Here is a 25,713-nt window from a genome sequence, read left to right as displayed (position 1 = left end):
ATAAAATCAATAAAATCAATAAAATCAATAAAATCAATAAAATCAATAAAATCTATAAAATCTATTAAATCTATAAAATCAATAAAATCTATAAAATCTATAAAATCTATGAAATCTATAGAATCTATAAAATCTATGAAATCAATAAAATCTATTAAATCGTTAAAATCTATAATATCTATAATATCTATAGAATCTATAAAATCTATTAAATCGTTAAAATCTATAATATCTATAATATCTATAGAATCTATAAAATCTATAAATGCTATAAAATCGATAAAATCTATAAAATCTATAAAATCTATAAAATCTATAAAAGCTATTAAATCGATAAAATCTATAAAACCTATAAAATCTACAAAATCATTAAAATTCCTAAAATCTTAAAATCTATGAAATCTATAAAATCTATAAAATCTATAAAATCTATAAAATCCATAAAATCTATAAAATTCATAAAATCTTAAAATCTATAAAATCTATAAAATCTATTAAATCTGTAAAATCCATAAAATCTATAAAATCTATAAAATCTATAAGAACTATAAAATCTATAAAATCTATAAAATCTATAAAATCTATAAAATCTATAAAATCTATAAAATCTATAAAATCTATAAAATCTATAAAATCTATAAAATCTATAAAATCTATAAAATCTATAAAATCTATAAAATCTATAAAATCTATAAAATCTATAAAATCTATAAAATCTATAAAATCTATAAAATCTATTAAATCTATGAAATCTATAAAATCTATAAAATCTATAAAATCTATAAAATCTATAAAATCTATAAAATCTATAAAATCTATAAAATCTATAAAATCTATAAAATCTATAAAATCTATAAAATCTATAAAATCTATAAAATCTATAGAATCTATAAAATCTATAAAATCTATAAAATCTATAAAATCTATAAAATCGTTAAAATCGTTAAAATCTATAATATCTATAATATCTATAGAATCTATAGAATCGTTAAAATCTATAATATCTATAATATCTATAGAATCTATAAAATCTATAAAATCTATAAAAGCTATAAAATCGATAAAATCTATAAAAACTATAAAATCAATAAAATCTATAATATCTATAATATCTATAGAATCTATGAAATCTATAAAATCTATAAAATCTATAATATCTATTATATCTATAGAATCTATAAAATCTATAATATCTATAATATCTATAGAATCTATAAAATCTATAAAATCTATAATATCTATGAAATCTATAAAATCTATAAAATCTATAAAATCTATGAAATCTATAAAATCTATAAAATCTATAAAATCTATAAAATCTATAAAATCTATAAAATCTATAACATCTATAAAATCTATAATATCTATAATAATCTATAGAATCTATGAAATCTATAAAATCAATAAAATCTATTAAATCGTTAAAATCTATAATATCTATAATATCTATAGATTCTAGAAAATCAATAAAATCGTTAAAATCTATTATATCTATAATATCTATAGAATCTATAAAATGTATAAAATCTATAAATGCTATAAAATCGATAAAATCTATAAAATCTATAAAATCTATAAAATCTACAAAATCTATAAAATCCATAAAATCTATAAAATCTATAAAATCTATAAAAGCTATAAAATCGATACCATCAATAAAACCAATAAAATTTATAAAATCTACAAAATCAATAAAATTCCTAAAATCTTAAGATCTATAAAATCTATAAAATCTATACAATCTTTTAAAATTCATAAAATCTTAAAAACTATAAAATTTATTAAATCTATTAAATCTGTAAAATCTATGAAATCTATAAAATCTATAAAATCTATAAAATCTATAACATCTATAAAATCTATAACATCTATAAAATCTATAAAATCTATATAATCTATAAAATCTATAAAATCTATAAAATCTATAAAATCTATAAAATCTATAAGATCTATAAAATCTATAAAATCTATAAAATCTATAAAGCCTATAAAATCTATAAAATCTATAAAATTCATAAAACCCTAAAATCTATAAAATCTATAAAATCCATAAAATCAATGAAATCTAGATATATCTGTAAAATCTATATAATCTTTAAAATCTATAAAATTTATAAAATCTATAAAATCTATAAAATTTATAAAATCTATAAAATCTATAAAATCTCTAAAATCTATAGAATCTATAAAATCTATAACATCTACAAAATCTATAAAATCTATAAAATCTATAAAATCTATAAAATGTATAAAATCTATAAAATCTATAAAATCTATAAAATCTATAAAATCTATAAAATCTATAAAATCTATAAGATCTATGAAATCTATAAAATCTATGATATCTATAAAATCTATAAAATCTATAAAATCTATAAAATCTATAAAATCTATAAAATCTACAAAATCTATAAAATCTATAAAATCTACATAATCTATAAAATCTATAAAATCAATAAAATCTATAAAACCTATAAAATTAATAAAATCTATAAAGTCTACAAAATCTATAAAATCTATAAAATTCATTCATTCATTCATCCTAAAATCCATAATATCAACGAAATCTAGATATATCTATAAAATCTATAAAATCTATTAAATCTATAAAATCTATAAAATCTATAAAATCTATAATATCTATAAAATCTATAAAATCTATAAAATCTATAAAATCTATAAAATCTATGAAATCTATAAAATCTATAAAATCTATAAAATCTATAAAATCCATAAAATCTATAAAACCTATAAAATTAATAAAATCTATAAAGTCTACAAAATCTATAAAATCTATAAAATTCATAAAACCCTGAATTCTATAAAATCTATAAAATCTATAAAATCAATGAAATCTAGATATTTCTATAAAATCTATATAATCTATAAAATCTATAAAATTTATAAAATCTATAAAATTTATAAAATCTATAAAATCTATAAAATCTATAAAATCTATAAAATCTAAAAATTCTATAAAATCTATAAAATCTATAAAATCTGTAGAACCTATAAAATCCATAAAATCTAAAATCACTAAAATCGATAAATCCCATAAAATCTATAAAATTTATAAAATCAATAAAATCTATAAAATTTATAAAGTCTAAAATATCTATAAAGTCCATTAAATCTATTAAATCTAAAAAAGTTATAAAATCTATAATATCTGTAAAATATATAAAACCTATAATATCCATAGAATTTGTAAATTCTATAAAATCTATAAAATCTACAAAATTTATAACATCTTAAAAATCTATAAAATCTACAAAATTCGTAACATCTCCATTATTCCACATAACCAATCAAAGTTCAATTTAATTTATAACAACTCACGAATATATTTTAAGGACTACTGATTTATTCACTTTTCCAAAAACATTTAATGTATTTTTTGATATTAATAGATTCACTACCTGCCAAAAGTTTGGAGTGTTGCCACACCCAGTTTGAATATTGCAGCACCATGAAAAGTTTATCGTCACCTCATATGGGGAAATTTATCTATCTAGGACACCAAAAACCTAGAGAGTTGTGGTCTTCAGAAAAGTTGTTCGGTAACTTGTGCAGACTTTCATCTGTTGCACAGTTTGTTTGCAATTCGACCGCAGCGTGGTGCTAGTTAGCATGTAGTGTTTAATATTTTGAACCTTATTTACCTCGTGAATCCGACTATTCAGAAAGTAGTCGTCTTCAGCAAAGTTGTTCAGAGTGTCAAGAGATTTAATTTGATACACACTTTGTTTTTAAATTCGACTGCAACGCAGCGCTTGTGTGCATGTAGCTTTGGAAATTTAAGGCATTACTTATCTGCTGCGGTCTCTAGAAAACTTGTTCAGAAGGTCATGTGGAAATTTTGCTGGAGACCATCGTGTTGTAGGAGGATGGAATCGTTGTATAGGTAAACCAAGATTCAAATACGAAGTTCGATGTGTTAACTTGCATTTAAAATGATTTAAAACTCATGCATCAATTCAATCCCGGAAAAAGATATCTTTCCAGGGTTAAAAAAAGCGATTGCCTGAAAACTTGCTGACAATTTTTCGCCACTAAATAGCACTGCTAGGTGAATTAACTAGTGTTTTCATAATATTTTGCATATATCTCAGAAACGTAATAAAACAGAAATGCTTTGCGGTATAAATTCGAGAGTGATTAAAACGAAACGTGAAATAAGAACCGTGATAAAATCGACACGTCACTGTATTTTATAAAATCTATTGAATCTTCAAGATCTATGAAATCTTTAAAATCTATAAAATCTATAATATTCATAATATCTACAAAATCTATAAAATCTATGATATCTACAAAATCTATAAAATCAATAAAATTTTTAAAATAACAAAATTGGTGAAACAATCACCGGTTATAGGATTTATCTTTTAAAGATTCTCAATAAAAGTTAGTTAAATTATTTTTTTAGTTAAAGTCACTCTTCTTTTTCTAACATCTTCTCATTTTTATCATACAGGACCTCGACGACGATGCCGCCGAGAACGGCGAAGCGGACAAACTAACCGACACCAAGGACAGTGACGAGCCCAAAACGAAAGACCAGGGCACGTCCATGTCGCAGGAACGGCTCTCGCTGATGATCAAGTACAACCAAATCGGTTCACTAACGTCGCTGCCTCGGGGCTCCCGGGTGAGTACCTAACCGTATTGCGTTGCGGCTCCTAATTTATAGTTGCCGTAAATAAAAAGGGATAACAAACTTTTGGCGCAAATGTGAGATGCTTTTCCGCTATTGGCTTTCGACACCGCGCCGAGCAACGGCGGTCGCAGAAAAGAAAAACAAATTTATGAACTTTTCAAATTTAATATCAAGTCAAATCATATGACTTTCGCCTGAAAACTTCCGAAAAATGCGCCTTTCATTTTTGGAAGGGAAAATAAAACCTTTAGTGGTGGTGTCGAAATAAAGCAGCTGGAAAATGGCACAAAATCGTGAGCGGCCGTAATGAAAACATTATAAAGAGCTCAAAGTATTCTGAACTTTTCCAAGTATACACAGTGTCTTGCCAAAAAAAAAAAACATTTGAACTTGCAACGGACAGAATCAGGAATCACAGAGGGAAGATAGTCTCGTGTATTGTAGGAAAGCAGCAAATTTGCTTGAAAAATAAAAAACTCCTTTCTTTTCATTCTGTGAATCGACTGGCAGTGGACTAGGGATTCGCTCTTTTCAGTTTGGTGGCAGCTAGCCTACAGCCACAACAGTTCAAAAATCTCGTGGTTAAGCCAGGCGGGGAGCGAGGGACGGGAAACGAATGAAATTTTTCATTAGGAGAATTTCATCCTTCTTTAACTTTCGAATGGGTTTTGGGATTCTCGGGCTGCTTGCGGGTAGCGGTTAGTAGGAGGAAACTTGAAGCTGTTCCAACTTTTGACGTCAGGGACCTGCAAAAGATGTTTTCCCCAGTATGGCTTGAGAAATTATGATAGTGTAGCAGAAACAACTTTGCCGCAAAGTTCACGACAGATCATCAACAAAATAGATGTTTTATGTTGGTCGCCAAAAGTGGCCTCTGAACCTGTTAACGATAGGCTTCGGCAAAGTAGCTGTAATTAATAAAATTTAAATTCTCAAACAACTCTCGAAGGGAGCACAATGAATTCACTAGCTAAGAATTTAATTTTAACTTAAAATCTTTAGTTCAAAGTTGGTTTATATACACCAGGATTTGATACTTTTTGTAGAATTTATTATTATCGTTAAATGGGTAAGGATTGATAACCATTTAAGGACACGATAAATCCATTGCTTGTACTCAAAACTATCTGACATCATAAGTTTATGTTGTTATATCTCATGAAGGATGATAAGGTATAAATAAATTGCTTGAACATATATTAGTATACATGGTAGTTTTTTTCAAACGTGGACCATATAAAAGCACTTAAAATACAATTATGCCAATTATCCCAACGTAGAAGCAACAATATCAATTTGAAATTTTAGTTTTGACATTGTATCGTTGGCCTGTTCATTAAATCACACAAAAAAACGAGTTGAACGCTGATGATCATTTTCTTGTAACGGATGAAGAAATAGCTCGGAGACTAACTTGTCTAGAAGTAATGTTCAGAGTACTGATTCGAATTTCGTGGCTTTAGGTGTATATGGAATCACTCGTCAATGTTATCTAATTTTTACCTAAACTGCCGTAAAACGCATATCAGTCCTATCTGAATTTCCGTCGATTTTGTGTTATGACCACCAGAGGTTAAAATCGACAACTCTTTACAAAATAAATGTGGAAAATAATATAGTTTGTTTAAAAATATTTTCAAAAAATACCAGGTCGGTTTGTCCCATCTTAAAAGTAATCGCATACCAATCCCACAATGAATATTATAAAAATAACCTTGCATGTAAAGCTTAAATTCTTTTTTCCACAACATTCTATTCTTCCTTGTGAATGTTGAGTAAAACTACACGAAAAGATAACTGAAAAGTCATCAAAAATAGCCAGATCAAAACTAAGACAATCTTCAACATATGAAGATAGCTCTTCATATGCGTAACAAGTACAAACCCGATCTGACGAGGATATTTTGCACGAGATTTAAAAATATGTTCACACATTCAGAATGGTTCTGAACAGCAACAAACTGATTCATTCTCAGTTGTCATAAAGACTGGGACTGTAAGGGGATTATTTTACACGCTGTAATGCAAAATAATCGCATATCAGTCCCATTATAATTTATTCCATTGTTATTGTCATAAATTTACTTTTTATGAAACGAAAGTAACAAAATCAATCTGATGAGAAAAATAGTTAATATTCCAAGCGGATCGTATTGTATTGAATGAAACATTCAAGATCTTCTTTCGCTGTTTTCTCCGTTCGATGATTTCGGACTGATATGCGTTTCACGGCAGTAAAGGTGTGATTAAAACTGATTTAAATAAGATTAGATCAATCATGAAAATTTTTAACAAAATAAGCATTTGGTGCCAATAATAACCTTGACATGTTTTTCAAATTCTCAATGAGAGCACAATGCATTTTTTGGCGAAAAATTTTAAAATTGCATTTTTTTGAAAATTGATAAAAATACTTCAATTTTAGACCGAAAGAAATCCAACCGGATAAGAATTCAGCAGGTGCTTCAAGTTATCGAACAATCAGTTGGCTCTCTTCAAAAAGTAAACTGGTTGAGAGAATTATTCTAAACAGAATGCTGTCACACATCAAGAAAAAACTACTTTTACAAATGAACAGTTTTAATTTCGTCATGGGCAACTTCGCATAACACAATCAAAACGTCACCATGAATGCAAGGTACAACTTTCAAACCATGCTTACTGTGATCACATCAAAATTGTTTATGTGTACTAAAAATGCAAATCTTTAGACCAGAAGAGTCCATATTTAATTCTCTTTAACATTCTCGAAGACATTTGGTATAACGTTTTTCTAAATTTTGTAGAATTTCAAAAAAATACTCACAGTGTAAAAGCTCGAAATTCCGAGAGAAATTTTGTCTACATACACCTAGTTTAATATTCTTTCAGCCCTGAGAGATTCAGGCGCTTTTGTGCGCTTATTGAGACACGACATTCACAAAAATTATCCAAATTTTCGTTTTTTTAATATCTCAAAAACTACAGGCCATAGCCATCCTATATCTGCGGCAAAGTTCAGAGTTTAAAAGATTTATAATTGAAAATTCACACATACACTTAGAAAAATAAAATTAAAGCAAAAGTTTTTTGTTCATTTTACCCAAAAAATCAACATTTCATACACTGTGGTATCTTGAATAGCTGTGATTTTGGAAGTGTTTCAAATTATTGGCTACTAAACAACTTTGTTAAAGGAGCTGTTATTTTGAACTGAAACAAATAAGAAAAAATGTTTAGTACTAGTTTAGTACACGTTTAGTACAAATATTTTCATACAACAATATTCTTTGGTTATTCTCATGAACATTGCCGAAAACACTCAATCTCAAAAAAACAACACGATCCGGAGCTATTAATTTCGTTCCGCTGGGTTGCATTCCTGGATCACTGTGCAGTGCTAAGAAATCTAGTTTTGATAAGGTATTCTGGTTATCTGCTCACTGCATTTTAATTCATTTTCTCTTTCCAAATCACATAGAAGCATTGTTAAAGCGTTAATACTACTGTATGAATGCAATGCCTTCACAGAAGTGAATGGATGTTGAAGAATTGCGTGCAAGTCAAATGGAACCTATCTACGCGATACATTGGAATACAAATCCTCACTTCGACGTAATCGAATATTCGCGAAACGAACCGATCGAAGCAAATAAACAAGCGAGGTTTTCATTTTTTTGCTATTTAACTTTTTATAGTGATTTTCTACAATTTTTGAATGTACTACAAAACTGTTTGCTGCAACGAAACAAACAATATCTTTAAAGAAAGTTTATTTTTATCTCACATACAATATACTTGGTTATTGACGATTTTTACTAGAATAATGCACTAATTAACACCAATTAGTCTTAACTCAAAAAATGATTTTGGAGTCGTAGTGTCTTCAGTAAAATTGTTCTATTAATTATTCTCCATTTTACAGAAGTTAGATTTTTGTGACTCATACCTAAAAGTGAGAAATGAGTTTTATTTTTCTCATTTTTGCATAAAAAAATCCACTTTGATGGATAAAGTTTTAGCACATTTTATAAGAAACAACTTTGACGAAGACACTATACTTGTATCTGCTGATTTAAATTAACTATTGTAAAGTTTTCTCTAGAAGGCCTCACATTTTTTTTAAATAAACTTTCTTCGATGAAATAATTTGTTTTATGAAGGCAAACAATAATGTAGAACATTGAAAAATTGTAGAAAATCACTACTTAATGTTATATTGAAAAAATTGGTTTTTAGTGGCAATCTGTAGATAACTTCACAAAAGTCCATTTGAAAAAGCAGATAGAAGTATGGTGCCTTTGACAAAGTTGTTTCTTATAAAATCTGCTACAACTTTGCCGAACAAAGTGATTTTTTATATACAAAAACGAAAGAAGTAAAATTCGCTTCTCACTGTTGAGTGAATTAATCACAAAATTGCAACTTCTGTAACATGGAGAATGATTGATGGATCAACTTTCCTGAAGACGCTATGGCTCTTAAATCTATTTTTTTAGTTCAAAATAATTTCCATCACGTTTTTGCAGCTTTGGTAACAGTGTGCATCGCCTCGTTCGGTCTTCCAAAATTTTCACTAATAATGCATTACTCTGACTGTTTCACTCATCATGAACCTGTCGTTTCACCTGTTCGGAGCCTTTGTACCCAGTGCCACTACAGCAATAATACCTGATCGACGTAGCTGCACCAGGCTGCTCTTTAGTTGGTAATGCTGCTTTTAGCTACTGCACGTACTTCTGTGTAACTTAGGCCTGCCGTAATAGCTTGATGTTCGATTTCGGCGGGCTTCTTTGGGAATAAAACAATGGAAAATACTTTTTTTTATTGAAGATTAATTTTCAAGGCACTTTTTCAATTCTTTTTCAAATAATGTTAACTTACTCACTTACTAACTTTACTTTACTTTTAAGGCGACAGACCGATTATCGATCCAGTGCCGAGTCCAGAATACGTCGCCATGTCCCTCGGTCTTGGGCTGCTATCCTCCAATCGCCCCTAACACCTATTTCACGTGCATCCTCGTCGACAGCACACATCCAATGAGTGCGGGTTATACCCCGAAGTCGACGACCTCTTTCCGTGTTGGGTATTTTCGTCACTGCTACCAATTTTTTGATATTTTGTGACATACCTCTATCGGGATCCCTGCTAAACATAGCCTTCGCTTGACGCTCATCCGGCATTCTCGCTACATGCCCAGCCCACTGAAGCCTGCCGTGTTTTATCCGCTTGACTATATCCGCCGATTTGTTTGCCTGGTACACTTAATGGCTCATGCGTCTGCTCCAAACACCATTTTCTAGTTTGCCGCCAAAGGATTGAACGCAAAATCCTACGCTCAAAAACATCAAGAGCTCGCCGATCAGCCTCTTTCAGCGTCCATGATTCATGGCTGTAGAGAGCCATCGGAAGCATCAGTGTTTTATAGAGTGCAAGTTTAGTACGGATTTGCAGACTGCGGGACCTTAGCTGGTTACGTAATCCTTAAAAGGCCCTGTTTGCGGCTACTATCCGCCTCTTTATCTCACGGCTAACCTCGTTGTCACATGTCACTAATGTTCCCAGGTAAATAAATTCGTCGACTACTTCAAATGTTTCCCCATCTAGCACTAACGCAGCACCAACACCCGACGGACTACCACGCACTCTGCCAGCCACCATGTATTTCGTTTTGGCAGAGTTTATTGCAAACCCCTTATCTCGCAGCTTCCCTCCTGAGAGGTCCGAAGGCCTCTTCCACTGCTCTACGATTAATACCAATAATGTCTATATCATCCGCAAAACCTAGAAGCATGTGCGACTTCGTAATGATGGTGCCGCTTCTCTGCACACCAGCTCTCCGTATAGCAACTTCCAATGCGATGTTGAACAATAAGTTCGACAGCCCGTCACCCTGCTTCAAACCATCTAACGTCACGAACGAGTCCAATATCTCACCGGCTATCCTGACGCTTAAAGTGGAACCTTCAAGGGTGGCACGTTAACTTATTGCATTTTCAATATCAATCATTTTAAATATAAAAACGTATGATGATTAACTTCCTAAATGCATCTGTTTTCACTAATCTATACATTATAACAAAAACCGTTAAATTTCCTCTTCAAATTTATTTTTGTTGCAACTCGACATTATTTTGAAACTTTCAGACAAAACTAGCCTAAATAGAAAGATACAAAACAAATGTTTACCTAAAAGTCGAGTTGCAGAAATTTTTTAAATTGCAACTTTCAAAAAAATGAATAAATTCCAATCATGCCGTTTGTTTTTAATAGTAGTTGCTTTTTGACGCTTTTTTGCTGATGTCGGCTTACTTTTTAAATGCACCTGTTTTGAGATATTTCAGAATTTAGTTTAAAAAATTTTAGGTTTTTATTTTTTTATCTTAGGGACGGGGTTTTGATAAGACTCCTCTCTCTTGACAAAGAGCCGCTTTCTTTAGTGGACCACCCTGACGAAAAACTAGTCATTCTCTTGGTGTATAGTAGAATTACCTTGGACGGACCACGTCCTTTAGTGGACCACCGGTCAGACAACTTTCCAAGCTGATCTGCATCAAAACTACGAGAAACATTTGTAAATTCTAGTTCTAGTTCTAGGGTAGAACTACTTTGGATGAACTACTTTCCTCAGTGGTTTCCTTGACGAAAAACTTTTTACTCTCATGATATAAATTGCAATTGACAAATGTATCTCGTGATTTTGATGCACAACTTTCGTCAAAACTTGAATCATCTGACCTGTGGCCTACTAAAGGACGTGGTCCATGCGAAGTAATTTTTACTCTGTATGCAAAAAAATGAACAGTTTTTTAGTCAGGGTGGTCCACTGAAGGAAGTGGTCCATTCAAAGAAGTTTTAACCTAAATTGGAATTTACATGTTTTCCGATGAAAGTGTCATGGAAATCCCATTTTCATAAATTGAGCTGATATGACCGGTGGTCCACTAAAAGACGTGATCCATACAAGGTAGTTTTACCCTTAATCACATATATAATGAAACTGCCCAGAAGAACAATAGGAGCCATCTACAGTGGGTCAGCCGTCAGATTAACTCAATTTATACGAAAACTCAAGGTTTTTATCAGAAAATTTCCATCGGGAAACATCTTATTCTACTAATCTGCATCGGATTCATGAGAAACATTTGTAAATTCCAATTCAGGGTAGAACTACCTTGGGTGGACCAATTCTTTCAGTGGACCACACTGACGAAAAATTATTTATTCTCCTAAAATTAGTTGGAATTCATAAATGTTTCCCGTGATTCTGTTGCAAATAAACTTGATAAGATGTTTTCCCAATGAAAGTTCAAGAGAAAAAACAGTTTTCAGTTCTACCCTACTCCTCTCTCGGGTATTGTAATTAGAGGTATTGGCGCAAGGAAAAGATTCTCACTATAGTAGAGTAATACAGGGTTGTTACAGTCGGCGCGGATTTTGCGTTTTTTGCGGATTTTGCGTTTCTCGCGGATTTGGCGCGTTTTTACTACTCCATGGCGCGGATTTTGCGGAAAGCCTTTCCAACTTGCTTTCAGCAACCTAGAATATTCAATATTGAAGGATTTCGCACCAATTCGACTGAGAAGTTGGCAGCACCCTCTCATTTCAATTCAATGAAACTTTGGGGGTGCAAGGCAATTAAGCAATTTTGCATACTTGCTTCATTTTTTTTTTTAAATATTATATGGACTAGCATTTGTAAAAGACTGATTTTTTCGTTTTATCTACTGAACAAGGGAAAAATTTTCAAGGGATGACTTTTGGGAAGTTGTCAGAAATTTCATTTGAAATTATTGAAGAAAATTACTTTAGAAACAAAAAGTGATTTGAAAAAAGGTCATATCTGATTTGAAAAAAACTCCAATCACAATTGATTCTTAGATAAACAATTAAGGTGCCGCCACTCAGACGCCAATACACCACTGCAATAGTTTCTAATACATAGTTGATCGTATATAGCATGGTAGGCTACGAACTATTTCGTCTTGACGGATTAGTTCAGAGTCTATGTTATAGCTTTTGACAGTACAATCTCATGCTATACATTTATATCGCATACTTTTAAGCCTCATAAGCTCATAGTTTTCGTACACCTTTACACTGTCTAAAACTCTTCGGAACATTTAAAAAAGAGCACTCTTAAGGTGAAAAAGCTTATCTACCAAAAACTTCTCTATTTAAAAATCTCAAATTCATTTAAAATGCAAATATCCAATTTTGTTCAATTTTTAATTATTTTATCAATGTGTTCATTTTACCAACATTCAAATGGTTTTTTAGTACAAACGCGAACAAAGGTATCACCGCACCGCAGACAAACAGACGTGTCACGAAATTTTTTTTCGTGGAATTCAATAACAGTCAATTTAAATAAGTTTGAGTTACGCGGAATAAGGCCACCCGCAGCGGTGATGTCACTGACAGGGTTATCAATAACATTTTGGAATAAATTAGAATAATTTTAAAAATAAAAGTGGAAAAAACTGGAATCCTAATATGAGAGGAACAAAACTAACATGTGAGAATTCGATTAGGCAAAGCTCATTTATTCGCTTAAGATTTCGCTTTAGATGGGTTTTCTCTAAATTTTATTAAATCGCGTGTCAATCTCGCCAATCGCTTAATATGTATAGTATCGCTCAATATGTATAGTAATCGCTTAATATGTATAGTATTCTCGTTCCAGGTCACAATCAAAAATATTTATTTACGCCTAAGTCAGCCCTATTCGAAGTTGCTTTCTCCATTATTGACCCTTTTGCTTCTACACTGGTTTAATTCTTTTTAATCCTATGTCATATCATTTGCTATTAATTTGGATAAGTTCGTGCGAGCAGAGAATAGAAAGTAAAAAAATTAGTGAAATCCTTATTGACTTTCTCCTGAAGAATTTTTAAAGATGAATTGATACAACTTTTACCTAAGGGATAATATTTACCAAATGCTCAAAAAACAAGGCTTTCTCATGATATTTTTTAAAAGACATTTGAGATGTAAGGTATATAAATAATATATCATTGAATTAAGCAACTCTTGGAGAATAGAAAAAAAAATATTGCTATTTTTTTACAAAATGGCGGCTGTGTAGCGATTGCCGTGGAACGCTTTTTTCGTCGTGCCCAACGCCACCTATAACCAAAACAAAAAATTTTCATTATCTACATAAGTGTCTTTTTTTTTTAAGGGGGGATTTGTTAGTAGCTTAAGTATTTATGATAAATATTAGTAAATAATGAATATGTGTGTCCAATCACAAATGGTGACTTCTCAACACTGTTAGAAATTTGTAATTTTAATTGTTAGGATTTGTTTGCTTTCGCAATTAGGACTTATCATTCGTAGGGATTTAAACCTACTTGTCAGAAAAGGGGAAGTAAACTTACAACTAACTTAATTGCTAACTTATTGGCTATAAAGAGAGCTTATCGTAGCAATTAAGGATTGCAACGATTTTTGTCGAAAATTGTTAATAATTTTATTTGACATAGCTTCTAATGGTTCAACACCAGTAAGTCTATGTAATTCGAGTGTACCAAACCAAGGAGGACGCTTTAAAATCATTTTCAGAATTTTATTCTGAATCCTTTGGAGCGTTTTCTCCTTGTTGAACAGCAACTTGACCAGATCGGTACAGCATAAAGCATTGCTGGTCTAAAAATTTGTTTGTAAATCAAAAGTTTGTTCTTTAAACAAAGTTTAGAATTCCTGTTAATGAGAGGATATAAACATCTCGTATATTTGATGCACTTGGCTTGTATACTCTCAATGTGCTCTTTGAAAATAAGTTTTTTATCATAAATTAGTCCCAAGTACTTAACCTTGTCGGACCAACTTAAAATAACCCCATTCATCTTGACAACGTGATTATTGTTTGGCTTGAGGAAAGAAGCCCTAGGCTTATGCGGAAAAATTATCATTTGAGTTTTAGAAGCATTGGGAGAGATTTTCCACTTTTGCAAGTAGGAAGAAAAAATATCTAAACTTTTCTGCAATCGACTGCATATGACACGAAGACTTTTTCCTTTTACGGAAATGCTTGTGTCATCGCAGAACAATGACTTTGTGCATCCTGGAGGCAAATCAGGAAGATCTGAAGTGAATATGTTGTACAGGACTGGACCCAAGACTGAACCTTGAGGCACACCTGCTCTGACAGGAAATCTATCAGATTTTGAATTCTGATAGACAACCTGCAGAGTTCGATCAGTAAGATAATTTTTTAAAATTTTGATAAGGAAAATTGGAAAATTAAAAGTTTGCAATTTCGCAATCAAACCTTTATGCCAAACACTGTCGAATGCTTTTTCTATGTCTAAAAGAGCAGCTCCAGTGGAATAACCATCAGATTTGTTAGCTCGTATCATATTAGTAACTCTGAGCAATTGATGAGTTGTGGAATGCCCATGGCGAAATCCAAACTGTTCATTTGCAAAAATTGAATTTTCGTTGATGTGTGACATCATTCTGTTAAGAATAACTCTCTCAAACAGTTTACTTATTGAAGGAAGCAAACTGATTGGTCGATAACTTGAAACTTCAGCTGGGTTCTTATCCGGTTTTAAAATGGGAGTAATTTTTGCATTTTTCCATAATTTGGGAAAATATGCAATTTTGAAGCAGCAATTGAAAATTTTCACTAAAAAATCCATTGTGCTCTCAGGGAGATGTTTGATTAGTATATTAAAGATTCCATCGTCACCAGGTGCTTTCATATTTTTGAAATTTTTAATAATTGATTTAATCTCATTCAAGTTAGTTTCAATTATTTCTGCAGGTAAAAAATTCTGGGAAGAAATTAAATCAAATTGACGTGTGACTTCATTTTCAATTGGACTCACAAAATTCAAATTTGAGTTATGAACACTCTCAAACTGCTGAGCAAGTCTTTGAGCCTTTTGTTCATTGGATACAAGAAAACGTTCACCATCTTTTAAAACTCGAATAGGCTTTGAAGGTTTCTTAAGAATCTTCGACAGCTTCCAAAATGGTTTTGAATATGGTTTCAATTTTTCAACTTTAGTCTCAAAATTTTGATTTCTCAGAAGAGTAAATCTATGTTGAATCTCTTTCTGTAAATCTTTATAAATAGTTTTAAAAACAGGGTCACGAGAACGTTGATATTGACGTCTGCGGACATTTTTCAAACGAATTAGAAGTTGAAGATTTTCGTCAATTATTGGTGAATCAAATTTCACTTGAGCCTTTGGAACAGAATAATTCCTGGCATCAACAATTGCACATTTTAATGCTTCCAAAGCGGAATCAATATTCACTTCGTTTTGCAAATCAAGCTCATTATTGAAATTTCTCTCAATATAATTTTTGTATCTTTCCCAATTAGCTTTGTTATAATTAAAAACAGAGCTCATAGGGTTTAAAACTGATTCATGTGATAAAGAAAAAGTTATTGGAAGATGGTCAGAATCAAAGTCAGCATGTGTGATCAAATCACTACATACATGACTTTGATCTGTCAGCACCAAATCAATTGTTGAAGGGTTTCTTACAGAAGAAAAGCATGTAGGACTATTCGGAGACAAAATAGAATAGTATCCTGAAGAACAATCATTGAATAAAATTTTGCCATTGGAATTACTTTGAGAATTATTCCATGAACGATGTTTAGCGTTAAAATCGCCGATTATGAAAAATTTCGAACGATTTCTGGTGAGTTTTTGTAAATCACCTTTAAAATAATTTTTGAGCTCGCGTGTGCATTGAAATGGTAAATATGCTGCGGCAATAAATAAAATCCCAAGTTCACTTTGAACTTCAATTCCCAAAGTTTCAATAACTTTCGTCTCAAGATGGGGAAGAGCACGATGTTTGATTCGGCGATGAATAACAATTGCAACTCCACCGCCGGAACCCTGAATCCTATCATATCTATGAACCACGTAATTGGGATCATATTTTAATTTTATGTTAGGTTTCAAAAATGTTTCGGTAATAATTGCAATATGCACATTATTTACTGTTAAAAAATTAAAAAGCTCATTCTCATTGTCCTTCAATGAGCGAGCATTCCAATTTAATATTTCAATTGTTTTATTTAAAATCATTGCTAAATTTTAAATTAGAAACAATTTTAATAGTAAAATTTGTGCCTATTTGAATGGCTTCAAACATTGATTTTGCCTGCAACATGGCGTTCATAAGATCGAACATTGCCTGTTGCAAAAAAGAAAGTTTACCTGCCGTAATAGGCCCCAGGCAGTTGACATTAGAAAAAATATTTTCGGCAGCAATATTAGCTGAAGTAATAGGTGTACAATTATTTTCTAGCGTGTTTTGCTTACCCATATTATCGGTCGTTTTCGAGCTACCAACACTAGGCGGTATAATGTTCGAACTACCTGTAACCTGTGCATAAGTTAAACGGGTATGCAAAGGAGTAGGTAAACTATGCGTCACGGTACGCTTGGAGAATTTTGTTTTGAAGTTGGTTTTAATTGAGAAATTGAATTTTGTTTACCTTGCCTTGCCTTAACAATTGCTAAACGGACTGGGCATTGATAAAAATTTGACATATGGTTGCCGTTACAATTCGCACAGCGAAAATTTTTACTCTCTTTCACAGGACATGTGTCCTTTTCGTGAGAAGAGTCTCCACAATTAAGACATTTTTGGTCCATGTTACAGAATTTGGAACCATGGCCATAACGTTGGCAAGTACGGCATTGGGTGATATGCTTTTCACCTCCGCCATACTTCCTATAAGTTTCCGACTTTACACGCACATTATACAAAGCATGTGCTTTTTCAAAAAATTTTAAGTTGTTAACCTCATTGCGGTTAAAATGAATTAAATAATTAACAAGGGAAATTCCAGTTCTCTGACTGTTTTCGCCTCGTGATTTTTGTTTCATTAGAATTACTTGGGTAGGGGCTATGCCAAATAATTCTGTTAAAGTAAGTTTGATCTCATCAACGGTTTGATCGTTGGTGAGACCGTTCAAGACAACCTTGAACGGCTTGGCGTTCTTGGTGTCATATGTAAAAAAAATGTACATCTTGTCAGTTAAATACTGAACAAGACGATCACGACCCTTTACTGAGTCGGTTAATAAGCGGCATTCACCTCTACGGCCAATTTGATAGGTAACTTCAACGTCAGAAACAAACGTTGAAAGTTCCTTTTTGAATATATTAAATTCAGAAGAAATAGTTACCACAATAGGTGGAACTTTTTCCTTTTTTAAAGATTTTATATTTTGTATAGTTTCATTATTGGTAACTTCCATTTCACCAGCTTCTTGCTCAGGCAAAATATCAAAAGGATTGTCACTACAGACACTCGATGTGTCAGAAAGAGATGCCTCTCTTTTCCTCCCTGCAGCGATGCGAGGTTTCTTTTTCCGTCCAGCCATTTCAGGTGACACGAAAAAAGTTAAAACAAATGTTAAATTCAAAAGTAGGTAGTCTTGAGAAAGACTGATGGGAAATAACTTTCAGGTAGTCTTTAAAAGACACACTGACAAAACACAAACTTTGAAGCTATAGGCAGTCAAAGACCAGTCCACAAGCAACCGAAAAAACGTCTGATCTGTAGGACAGTTCAAGACGCACTGATCTACATAAGTGTCGCTAGTGAAGTACACATTATCATATTTTTAGAATTTTTTTTCGCAAAATGGCAACGGTTTGAACAAAAAATTCTTTTTAGACAAAAAAAATCGACTTTTATTGTTTATAAGCTACAGTTAAAATTTCAAGTCAATCGGATGTAAATTTTTTTAGTTCTACTGCTCGCCGATTTTGAAAACATGGTTTTGAGAAAAACGCGTTCAAAGTTTCAATATGCTATAAATCTTTAGAATCGCAATAATAAAGCCCCTAAAAATTTTTCCACCTTCAGTCAGCTATTACTGGGCCGTAAAGTTGTCCTTCCTGGGCTTTATTTTCCTCTTCTTTCTTTTTGTTATCTGATGTTAGGCTGCGCTTAGCCTCGTTCGCGATATCAGACATGCGATGCTTAGCGACTTTGACTAGGCTGGCGTTCAATCCCACGCAAAACTCAAACTTGTAACTCATATTTAAGTACTTTTGAATATAACTCACAGTTAAAAAGTATAGAAAAACTCAAACAAAGAACGTACACAACGAGAACGGCTGATCGACGTAACAAAGGAAAATTGTGAGTAAACACGGGCTGTTGAGACGCTATAACGATCCAAACTTGATGCCGCGACCTCTATACTTCAAATTTGAAACACGATAACGATCAAAGGTAACTTCTGCTAGTTTACAAAGCCTCGAAAAACGAGCATCGCCAAAATAATCGAAAAATGTGATTTTGGGGCATAAAAGTTGTTCGATAAAAATTGATTTAAACGAATTTTGAGTTTAGATCAGTACTTGGGCGATGTAGATTTTGATTCTATGATTCTATGATCAAAAAATGACAAGAAATTTTTTTTTAATAGATAATCCCCCTTAAAAATATTTTTAAAATAGACAAAAACAATGAGAACTTGAGCTGATAAAAATGTGGATAAAACTGGCAAAATATACAAAAACTGGATGATTTTGTGATTCAAATGTTTAACTGGATTACTCGAGAAAAACTTGAAGAATCTAGTTTAAATTGAAACATTGGCATCTCTGGTAACATTTTTTTAGAATTTTGTATGGAGCTTACATACAAAAAGGTTTTGAACTGTCAATTTTAGCAAAACTTTATATGAATTGCATTATTAACTACTGATTGAATGTTTCCGGCAATGTACTGGATTAACGAGTTAGATTTTAAAGTATGTATCAAACCTCTTAGTCCACATTTTTTGACGTGGGACTACGTCTTTGTTTACTATACTGAGATGCATCCTGTAAAATTGGAAATGAAACTGGCAAATGTTGCGTCAGATTTCAAACAATAATAACAGCATAACCACATGATGGATAACAATAACCAATATGTTGTTGGATAGCTAAAATATATAACAATTTTGTCATATGCTAGTTATCACTATAATTTCATTGTTAAGCGGTAAAATTGATAAAATGTTTCAATAACAAATTTACGCGAATAATGAACCAATTACATGCGAGCATTCCTAGCACAGACGACGTGAATGGACACCATCCGTTCCCTGGGATATTCTCTGTATCAATATCGAAATAAAAATTGACAGAGTCTCCCCGTCCCAATAAGTCAATTTGTTTTTGCTGCCATAAGCTTAGACTAATATGATGTCTCGAAGTTTGAAACAATCCCCATTCTTGAACAATTTCTAAGCCTGCTTTCAGAACCTAATAAAAACTGATGTCTTCGAAGAAAACATGCCGGTAAAAGCAACAGTACCAGTTGAGTAAAGAACCGTAGGTCTCTCGTCGTCTATGATTGCAGCGGTACTATTCGTACTGTAGTGAGTGGTACACTTTTGTTCGTACATTTCTATACGTGTGCAATCGAGGAGACACTGCAATGCTGCTGTTGATGGTGATTAAAAGTTTTTCTCATAAATATGATAACCATGAAGTACTCAACAAGAATTGTAAATTTTTGCAACGGATATTTATTCAATTTTATCTTCGATATTCACTAAATAATCGTGATCGGATAGTATCGAAAGAGTAAATTCCTAAATATATACATGTATAGAAGAGTAGGATCCTGCGAATGCTTGTGAATTTTTTGTTTATTCACTAAGATTCATTCAGAATCTCCTTTTACATTTCAAAACTGATAGATGATATATTATTATTCTAAGCTTTACCATAAAAAAAGCAAAGCCTTGGTGCTACATTCCGTATCGGAACTCGACTTCTGTTTATTATACACAGACTTCGCAGCCAACTGTTAAGTGTAAAGGACAATTGCGGGGCTAGCGCTACGATCCTACTGACACTAACAGTCTCTCCCGAGCCGAGACTCGAACCTACGACGACTGGCTTGTTAGGCCAGCATCGTACCTCGAGACCAGCTGGGAGAGTATCTAAGCTTTACCATAATTATCGTAAAATGGAATTGTTGATTGCTACGATTTTTTGCTGCAACTTGATAATAATTTTGTTAAACATATAAGAAGATTTGTTTGCCAATTAATGAACCTTTGTAAGGACTTTCATATTATTTTGGAAGTAAGATCCATATTATGGATTTGATTTAATCAGAGTTAAATAAGATAAAACCATTCATTATGATAACGTAAATATTATTGGATTTGGTTTTTGAGGATATAGAGTTAATTTTGACTTTGACGCATTACGAGAAATTCTTTGACGCAATGCAATTCTTCAACAAGCACGATATACTTGTGCCTTGTCAAATACATGTTGTTTGCACAATAAAATACTACAGGCATAATATCGTCAGAGATAAACGATAATCTTTCGAGTGTTGGTAAATATATTTCAAAAATTGATTTCCAGGGAAGGCTGAAAATAAAAATACGTACGGTCGTTGAGCAAACACATTGATTCTGTATACAGACTCTGTATATTTTGCAACAAAAAATCCCCTAATTGCAGTGTTTAGTCCCACGTCACCATTTCATAAAACCCTAGGGCTGTATACCTTGTAGTATTAAATCTCGTCATTCAATTCTCTCTTCAAACATAAATTTCATATCTTACTGACCAGTGCGTTACTCGTTATAATCTTACTTCTCTAAAAAAAGGAAAGGAGAGAAAAAAATAGTGATACGAACATTTTGCATTTATAAATATGGTTGTTAAACAATTTTTTTCAGCGTTATTCCTAACATTGGCGCAGTAAGGGTTTTGACTTACGATGAACTTTAGTTTCTAAAGTTCATGTTCAAAAGTTCTTGACGAAAGACAAAATTTAGTGTCCTGCGTTTCAGACTCAACACAAATAAGCGATACATTAGCGTGGGACAAAAAATTCAGTTTCCATACAAATTTTATGGAATAATACACTTTTCTAAACTTATCCTCTAGAAATGTCCAGTTTGCTCTCATAAATACATCGATAAATGATATTTGCAGGAAAAACTCTTCTGAGGACTGTAAGGCGCCACGATGCTTGTAGAAACCATGCTTGAATCAATAACTTTTAATAGTTTTTTTCGGCTCGGATTTAGTTCTCACGGCGCGGATCTTCAACCCCGTGGCGCGGATTTTGCGGATTCAAAGTCAAGATTTCTGTAACAACCCTGGTAATGAGCGTGAACCGGAAGTGTAGAAACTTACACACAGGCACGGAAATAATAATGAAACGAAATGTTGAGTCCATCCGAAGAAAACAAGAATGAATTGTTGGGAATTAATATTACTTTGTGGAAAATAGGATAAATTAGCCTATAGTGGCCCCCATCGCCAGATTAACTCAATTTGCATACATTGAGTTGAGCGAATTCGAGGGCTTTTCAGAAAACTTCGATCGGGAAACATCTTGTCTGCATCCCAAACATTTATAAATTACTTTTTATATTAAGAGAAATTTAGTCAATCTATCTACTATAGGTTAACAAAGGGAAGGGGCCCACTATAGATTCATTTACTAAATAAACTGAGTAGACTTTCTAATAAATTAAACTGTAGATTTTGCATCAAAACATAGTTGAGGTTTTCCTTCAATTCTATAAAAATTTAAAGTTAGAATTTTTGCTTGAAGGTAACGTAAGAAAATATTTTCTTATTTCAACATTCTTTCAGAATATTCGTGCTGTCATGATCTTTTGTTTGTGACTTGACTATTTTATAAAAAAATATCAGCTTAAAACAAAGGGAAAGTCTGCAATACTATAAAAGATTTGTGGTGAATCTCTCATGAAATATTCAGATAGTAGCAACTTTAAGTAAGGTCTGTACTCGAAAAATAAACAGACAAAAGTTTTGACAAAAAGTTTATTTTAAGTCGGATTTTCTTGAAACTTTCAGGGAATGAATTAATACATATGAATTATGTTTCAGTGTAATTTCTTTTTTCAATTTCCTTTCCATCGCTGAAAGCCCGCATCTTTCCCTTAAGACACCTCATTACATTTTGTGCAATGGTGGAGTTAACCTTTTAGGTCATTTCATCCATTCTTTCTTCAACTTCAACTCATTTCTAAACACCTTGGACGATTTTCGAATTATGGCCCAAAATCTTTCCACCAGACAAATCTCTGGTGAATTTTGGTGGGTTGGAGGTATTTGGTACAAGAAACAACCTTATTGTCTCTGTACCAATCCAACGTCGATCGCGCGAGATGGCATGATGCCAAGTCTGACCAAAATAATGTCTCGTCTCCGTGGGACCACAGGAAGGGCAACAGACGTTTCTGGAGGCACTCGGTGTTGTATATTTCACTGTTGATTGTGGTGTTTTTTTTTGTCGAATTTGTCCACTTTCTGTTTCTTTATGTCTTTCGAAACATCAAACCGTGATTTGGCAACGTTAAACCTCAGCCCCGGTATCTGCTTTGCGTCTGCCTTGAAGTAGGTTTCATCATTCATAGCCACAAACATCGGTTTCGTTAACCACTCTCGATACAGCTTTCTTGTGCGGGATTCGGCCGCCGTGTTGATCACATCGGTTCGATGCCTTCCGTCACATGAATACACGAAGCCCAGTTCGTTTCATGGTTTGCTGATCGAACCAGGCGGAACACTTTGCCTTCAGAGCCGCGTCACGAATCGAAAGGTTCGGATTACGTTTGAAATAATCCAACATTTTCCGAGCCTCCACAGGGTCAGCTGTCTTCGATTTTCTTCCGCTTCCAGCCCGCCGCTTGCTCGTCTGGGACTCCTTCAACGATTTTACCACCCGAGATGGCGAGCAGAATTCTCTGACGATTTTCTTCTTGTTTCGATGACATCTCAATAACCACTGAACCGATAGTTATGAAATTTTCCACATGTAAATAATACACTTTAAACTAGTTATATCCAGCTTTTCATCAATTTCTATTCACGGAAAAAAAGTTACACACGGGTTGAAATGGTGGATTTTTTCGAATACAGGCCTTACATGTGTTTTGGGACGTTTTGCACTCTCATATCTAATGATTGGTTCTAGCAACATGAAAATTTGTTAGAAAGTTTACTCTTTTTAGGATTTATGTAGATTCTTCTGTATAATTTTGGCCATTTTTTCAACAACAATTTTCAATAGAATCTGATAGTCTGTATTCCATAAAAAATATACTCTCCTATTATATTTGCCGATACTTGGCTGAAGTAAATAACGAAGCTCGGTAAAGAAGAGCAGTAGAGTCTATAATTAGGCGTGTGAAGGGAAAGCGAAAAGTAATCCGTCATTTACCACGGTGGCGAAAGTACCCTTCGTTTCCGTAACAGTCGCTAGAGATGCAGTGGTAAACTCGGTCTCTGGCAACAATGACGGTAACACTTCCGTTCTTCTTTCCTTAACCGGCCGTATAAACGTAGCTGGCGCCGCTATAGATATACAAAGCGGAAGCTAATGAATTGTTGTATATTGAAGCTGGATGATCAATCTATAATTAAGCATCTCACAGTGATTCTTTGTGAAACTTAACTAGCTCAGATACATCTTGAAGACAGAACTACGAAATGTACGGTCGTCCAAGCTCAAGTTTAATAATCAAGTCAATTTTTGAGTACTCTCATTCAAGAATTTGGATTGAGGTGGAAAAATTTCATTCTATTTCGTTTGATCATGAAACCAAAAGCGTGTGTATCATCACAATATGATGGTAATCAAATAAACAATTTTATTAATCAAAAGTTGACGTATTTTAATTCGATCTTCTGTGTGATTTTATCTTTTCTCCATTTTCCTAGGGTGATGTTAACGACTCATTGTCAAGAAGACGCAGCAGTTACAACATAGAATTCGTCCGAGTACCCAAGGGTGGAGGCAGTGCATCCAAGGTTAATCAAGAACATAGTTATTCACTAAAAAATTGAGTCAACCGTTAAACTGTGAATGGAATGTCGAGACTTTTTACTTTTTTTTTCTTTCACCACATCACAGGTTGACCTGCTTAAATCGGCTCTGGAGATTAACCACAAAGTATCGCAACCGCATCTCCGAAAAGAGGGCAAAGCTTCGGATCAGTCACTAAACTCGAAGCGGGCCGACAGCGCACCGAGATTGAATCCTTCCAAGAACATCTCCCAGCCGGCGCTCAGTGCTGTGGTCGATGAGGTAAGTTTAATAATGGCCAACGGCTGCATCTTGCAGTGATAAGATTAAAAAAAGATGTGTTACATGTTGCTTCCATGTTCGGTGCTGCTTTTCTTAAATTGCTTCCAATTTTGCATTTCCCTCGTGTGCTTGGAGTGTGCTAATAGGCAGGAGCCCCGTTCGTACTAAGCCGACACAGGAAGAAGCATCATCAAAGTGGTATACTGGTTATCAAGGTTACTAATCAGGATGGTGAAGTTGATTTGAGAAACTTCCTGCGGGTAAATGGCTTTATTTGTTCATACATTTGTGGTTAGTGCACCACTGCATGTGCATGCAGAATTTAATGAAAGAGAGATAATAAATATCAGCTTCAATTAGAGCCTGAAGTAAAGTGCATGATTATGTTATCTCACATATGTAGGTTGCATAGTTCTCGTTGCTAATAGGAGTGTGATGTACACAAACGAATATTTTATACTTACCGCACCTTGAATTCCCTTTAAAAACAGGAAACGGATCGCCGCGATTCGATTACCGAAGCCGATCTGGACCAACTCAAGGCAGAGTTAACCGCTCAGACGCGTTCCCATGTGCTGAACGATATTCCGGAACGTCCAGTAGATCCAAGTGATTTAGTCGGATTTGGTTCACAGGTTACTAGTACTGTTCCGCAAAGCGTTCCAATTCCTCCGAAACCGGATCAAGAGACAACCAGTAGTACGCCTGACAGCAATGGAGTGGGACATCTCGAAGAGACCAGTATAACAAACAATGGGAAGAGTTCTAACGAAACTTGAGAGTTTATGCAGTTGCAGTTTATAAACAAGTAAAATCATAGTTCCAATAGATATTAACACTTCAAGTGAAAGAATTTGTTAAGACGAATTTCCCAACAATCCATGCGGTTGTAGGTTTTCCAATGTTTTGTTAATAAATAAACATAGAAAGTATGATTTTCTTGTTGTTTTGCCTCAGATTTGTCATCGGCTAGAATTGAAACTCGTAT

The 25,713-nt window shown here is 32.9% G+C and overlaps 1 protein-coding gene across 1 annotated transcript in view; it reads left to right on the top strand.

Moving 5' to 3' along the window:
* The window catches only part of LOC129727164 (uncharacterized), a 78,980-nt gene extending 53,320 nt beyond the window's left edge, over positions 1 to 25,660 (top strand). The window contains exons 9-13 of the mRNA XM_055684687.1: positions 4,478 to 4,651; positions 24,359 to 24,448; positions 24,552 to 24,725; positions 24,872 to 24,985; positions 25,217 to 25,660. Of these exons, the coding sequence (XP_055540662.1) occupies positions 4,478 to 4,651; positions 24,359 to 24,448; positions 24,552 to 24,725; positions 24,872 to 24,985; positions 25,217 to 25,504 (840 nt within the window). The 3' untranslated portion in view covers positions 25,505 to 25,660. The remainder of the gene's footprint in view (positions 1 to 4,477; positions 4,652 to 24,358; positions 24,449 to 24,551; positions 24,726 to 24,871; positions 24,986 to 25,216) is intronic.
* Positions 25,661 to 25,713: the final 53 nt, after the last annotated feature.

Source organism: Wyeomyia smithii, chromosome 3 (genome assembly GCF_029784165.1).
Source record: "Wyeomyia smithii strain HCP4-BCI-WySm-NY-G18 chromosome 3, ASM2978416v1, whole genome shotgun sequence".
In the NCBI taxonomy this organism is placed as follows: Eukaryota; Metazoa; Arthropoda; class Insecta; order Diptera; family Culicidae; genus Wyeomyia; species Wyeomyia smithii.
The sequence above is the reverse complement of the archived record's forward strand: the minus strand, read 5'-3'. Positions and strand labels throughout refer to the sequence as shown.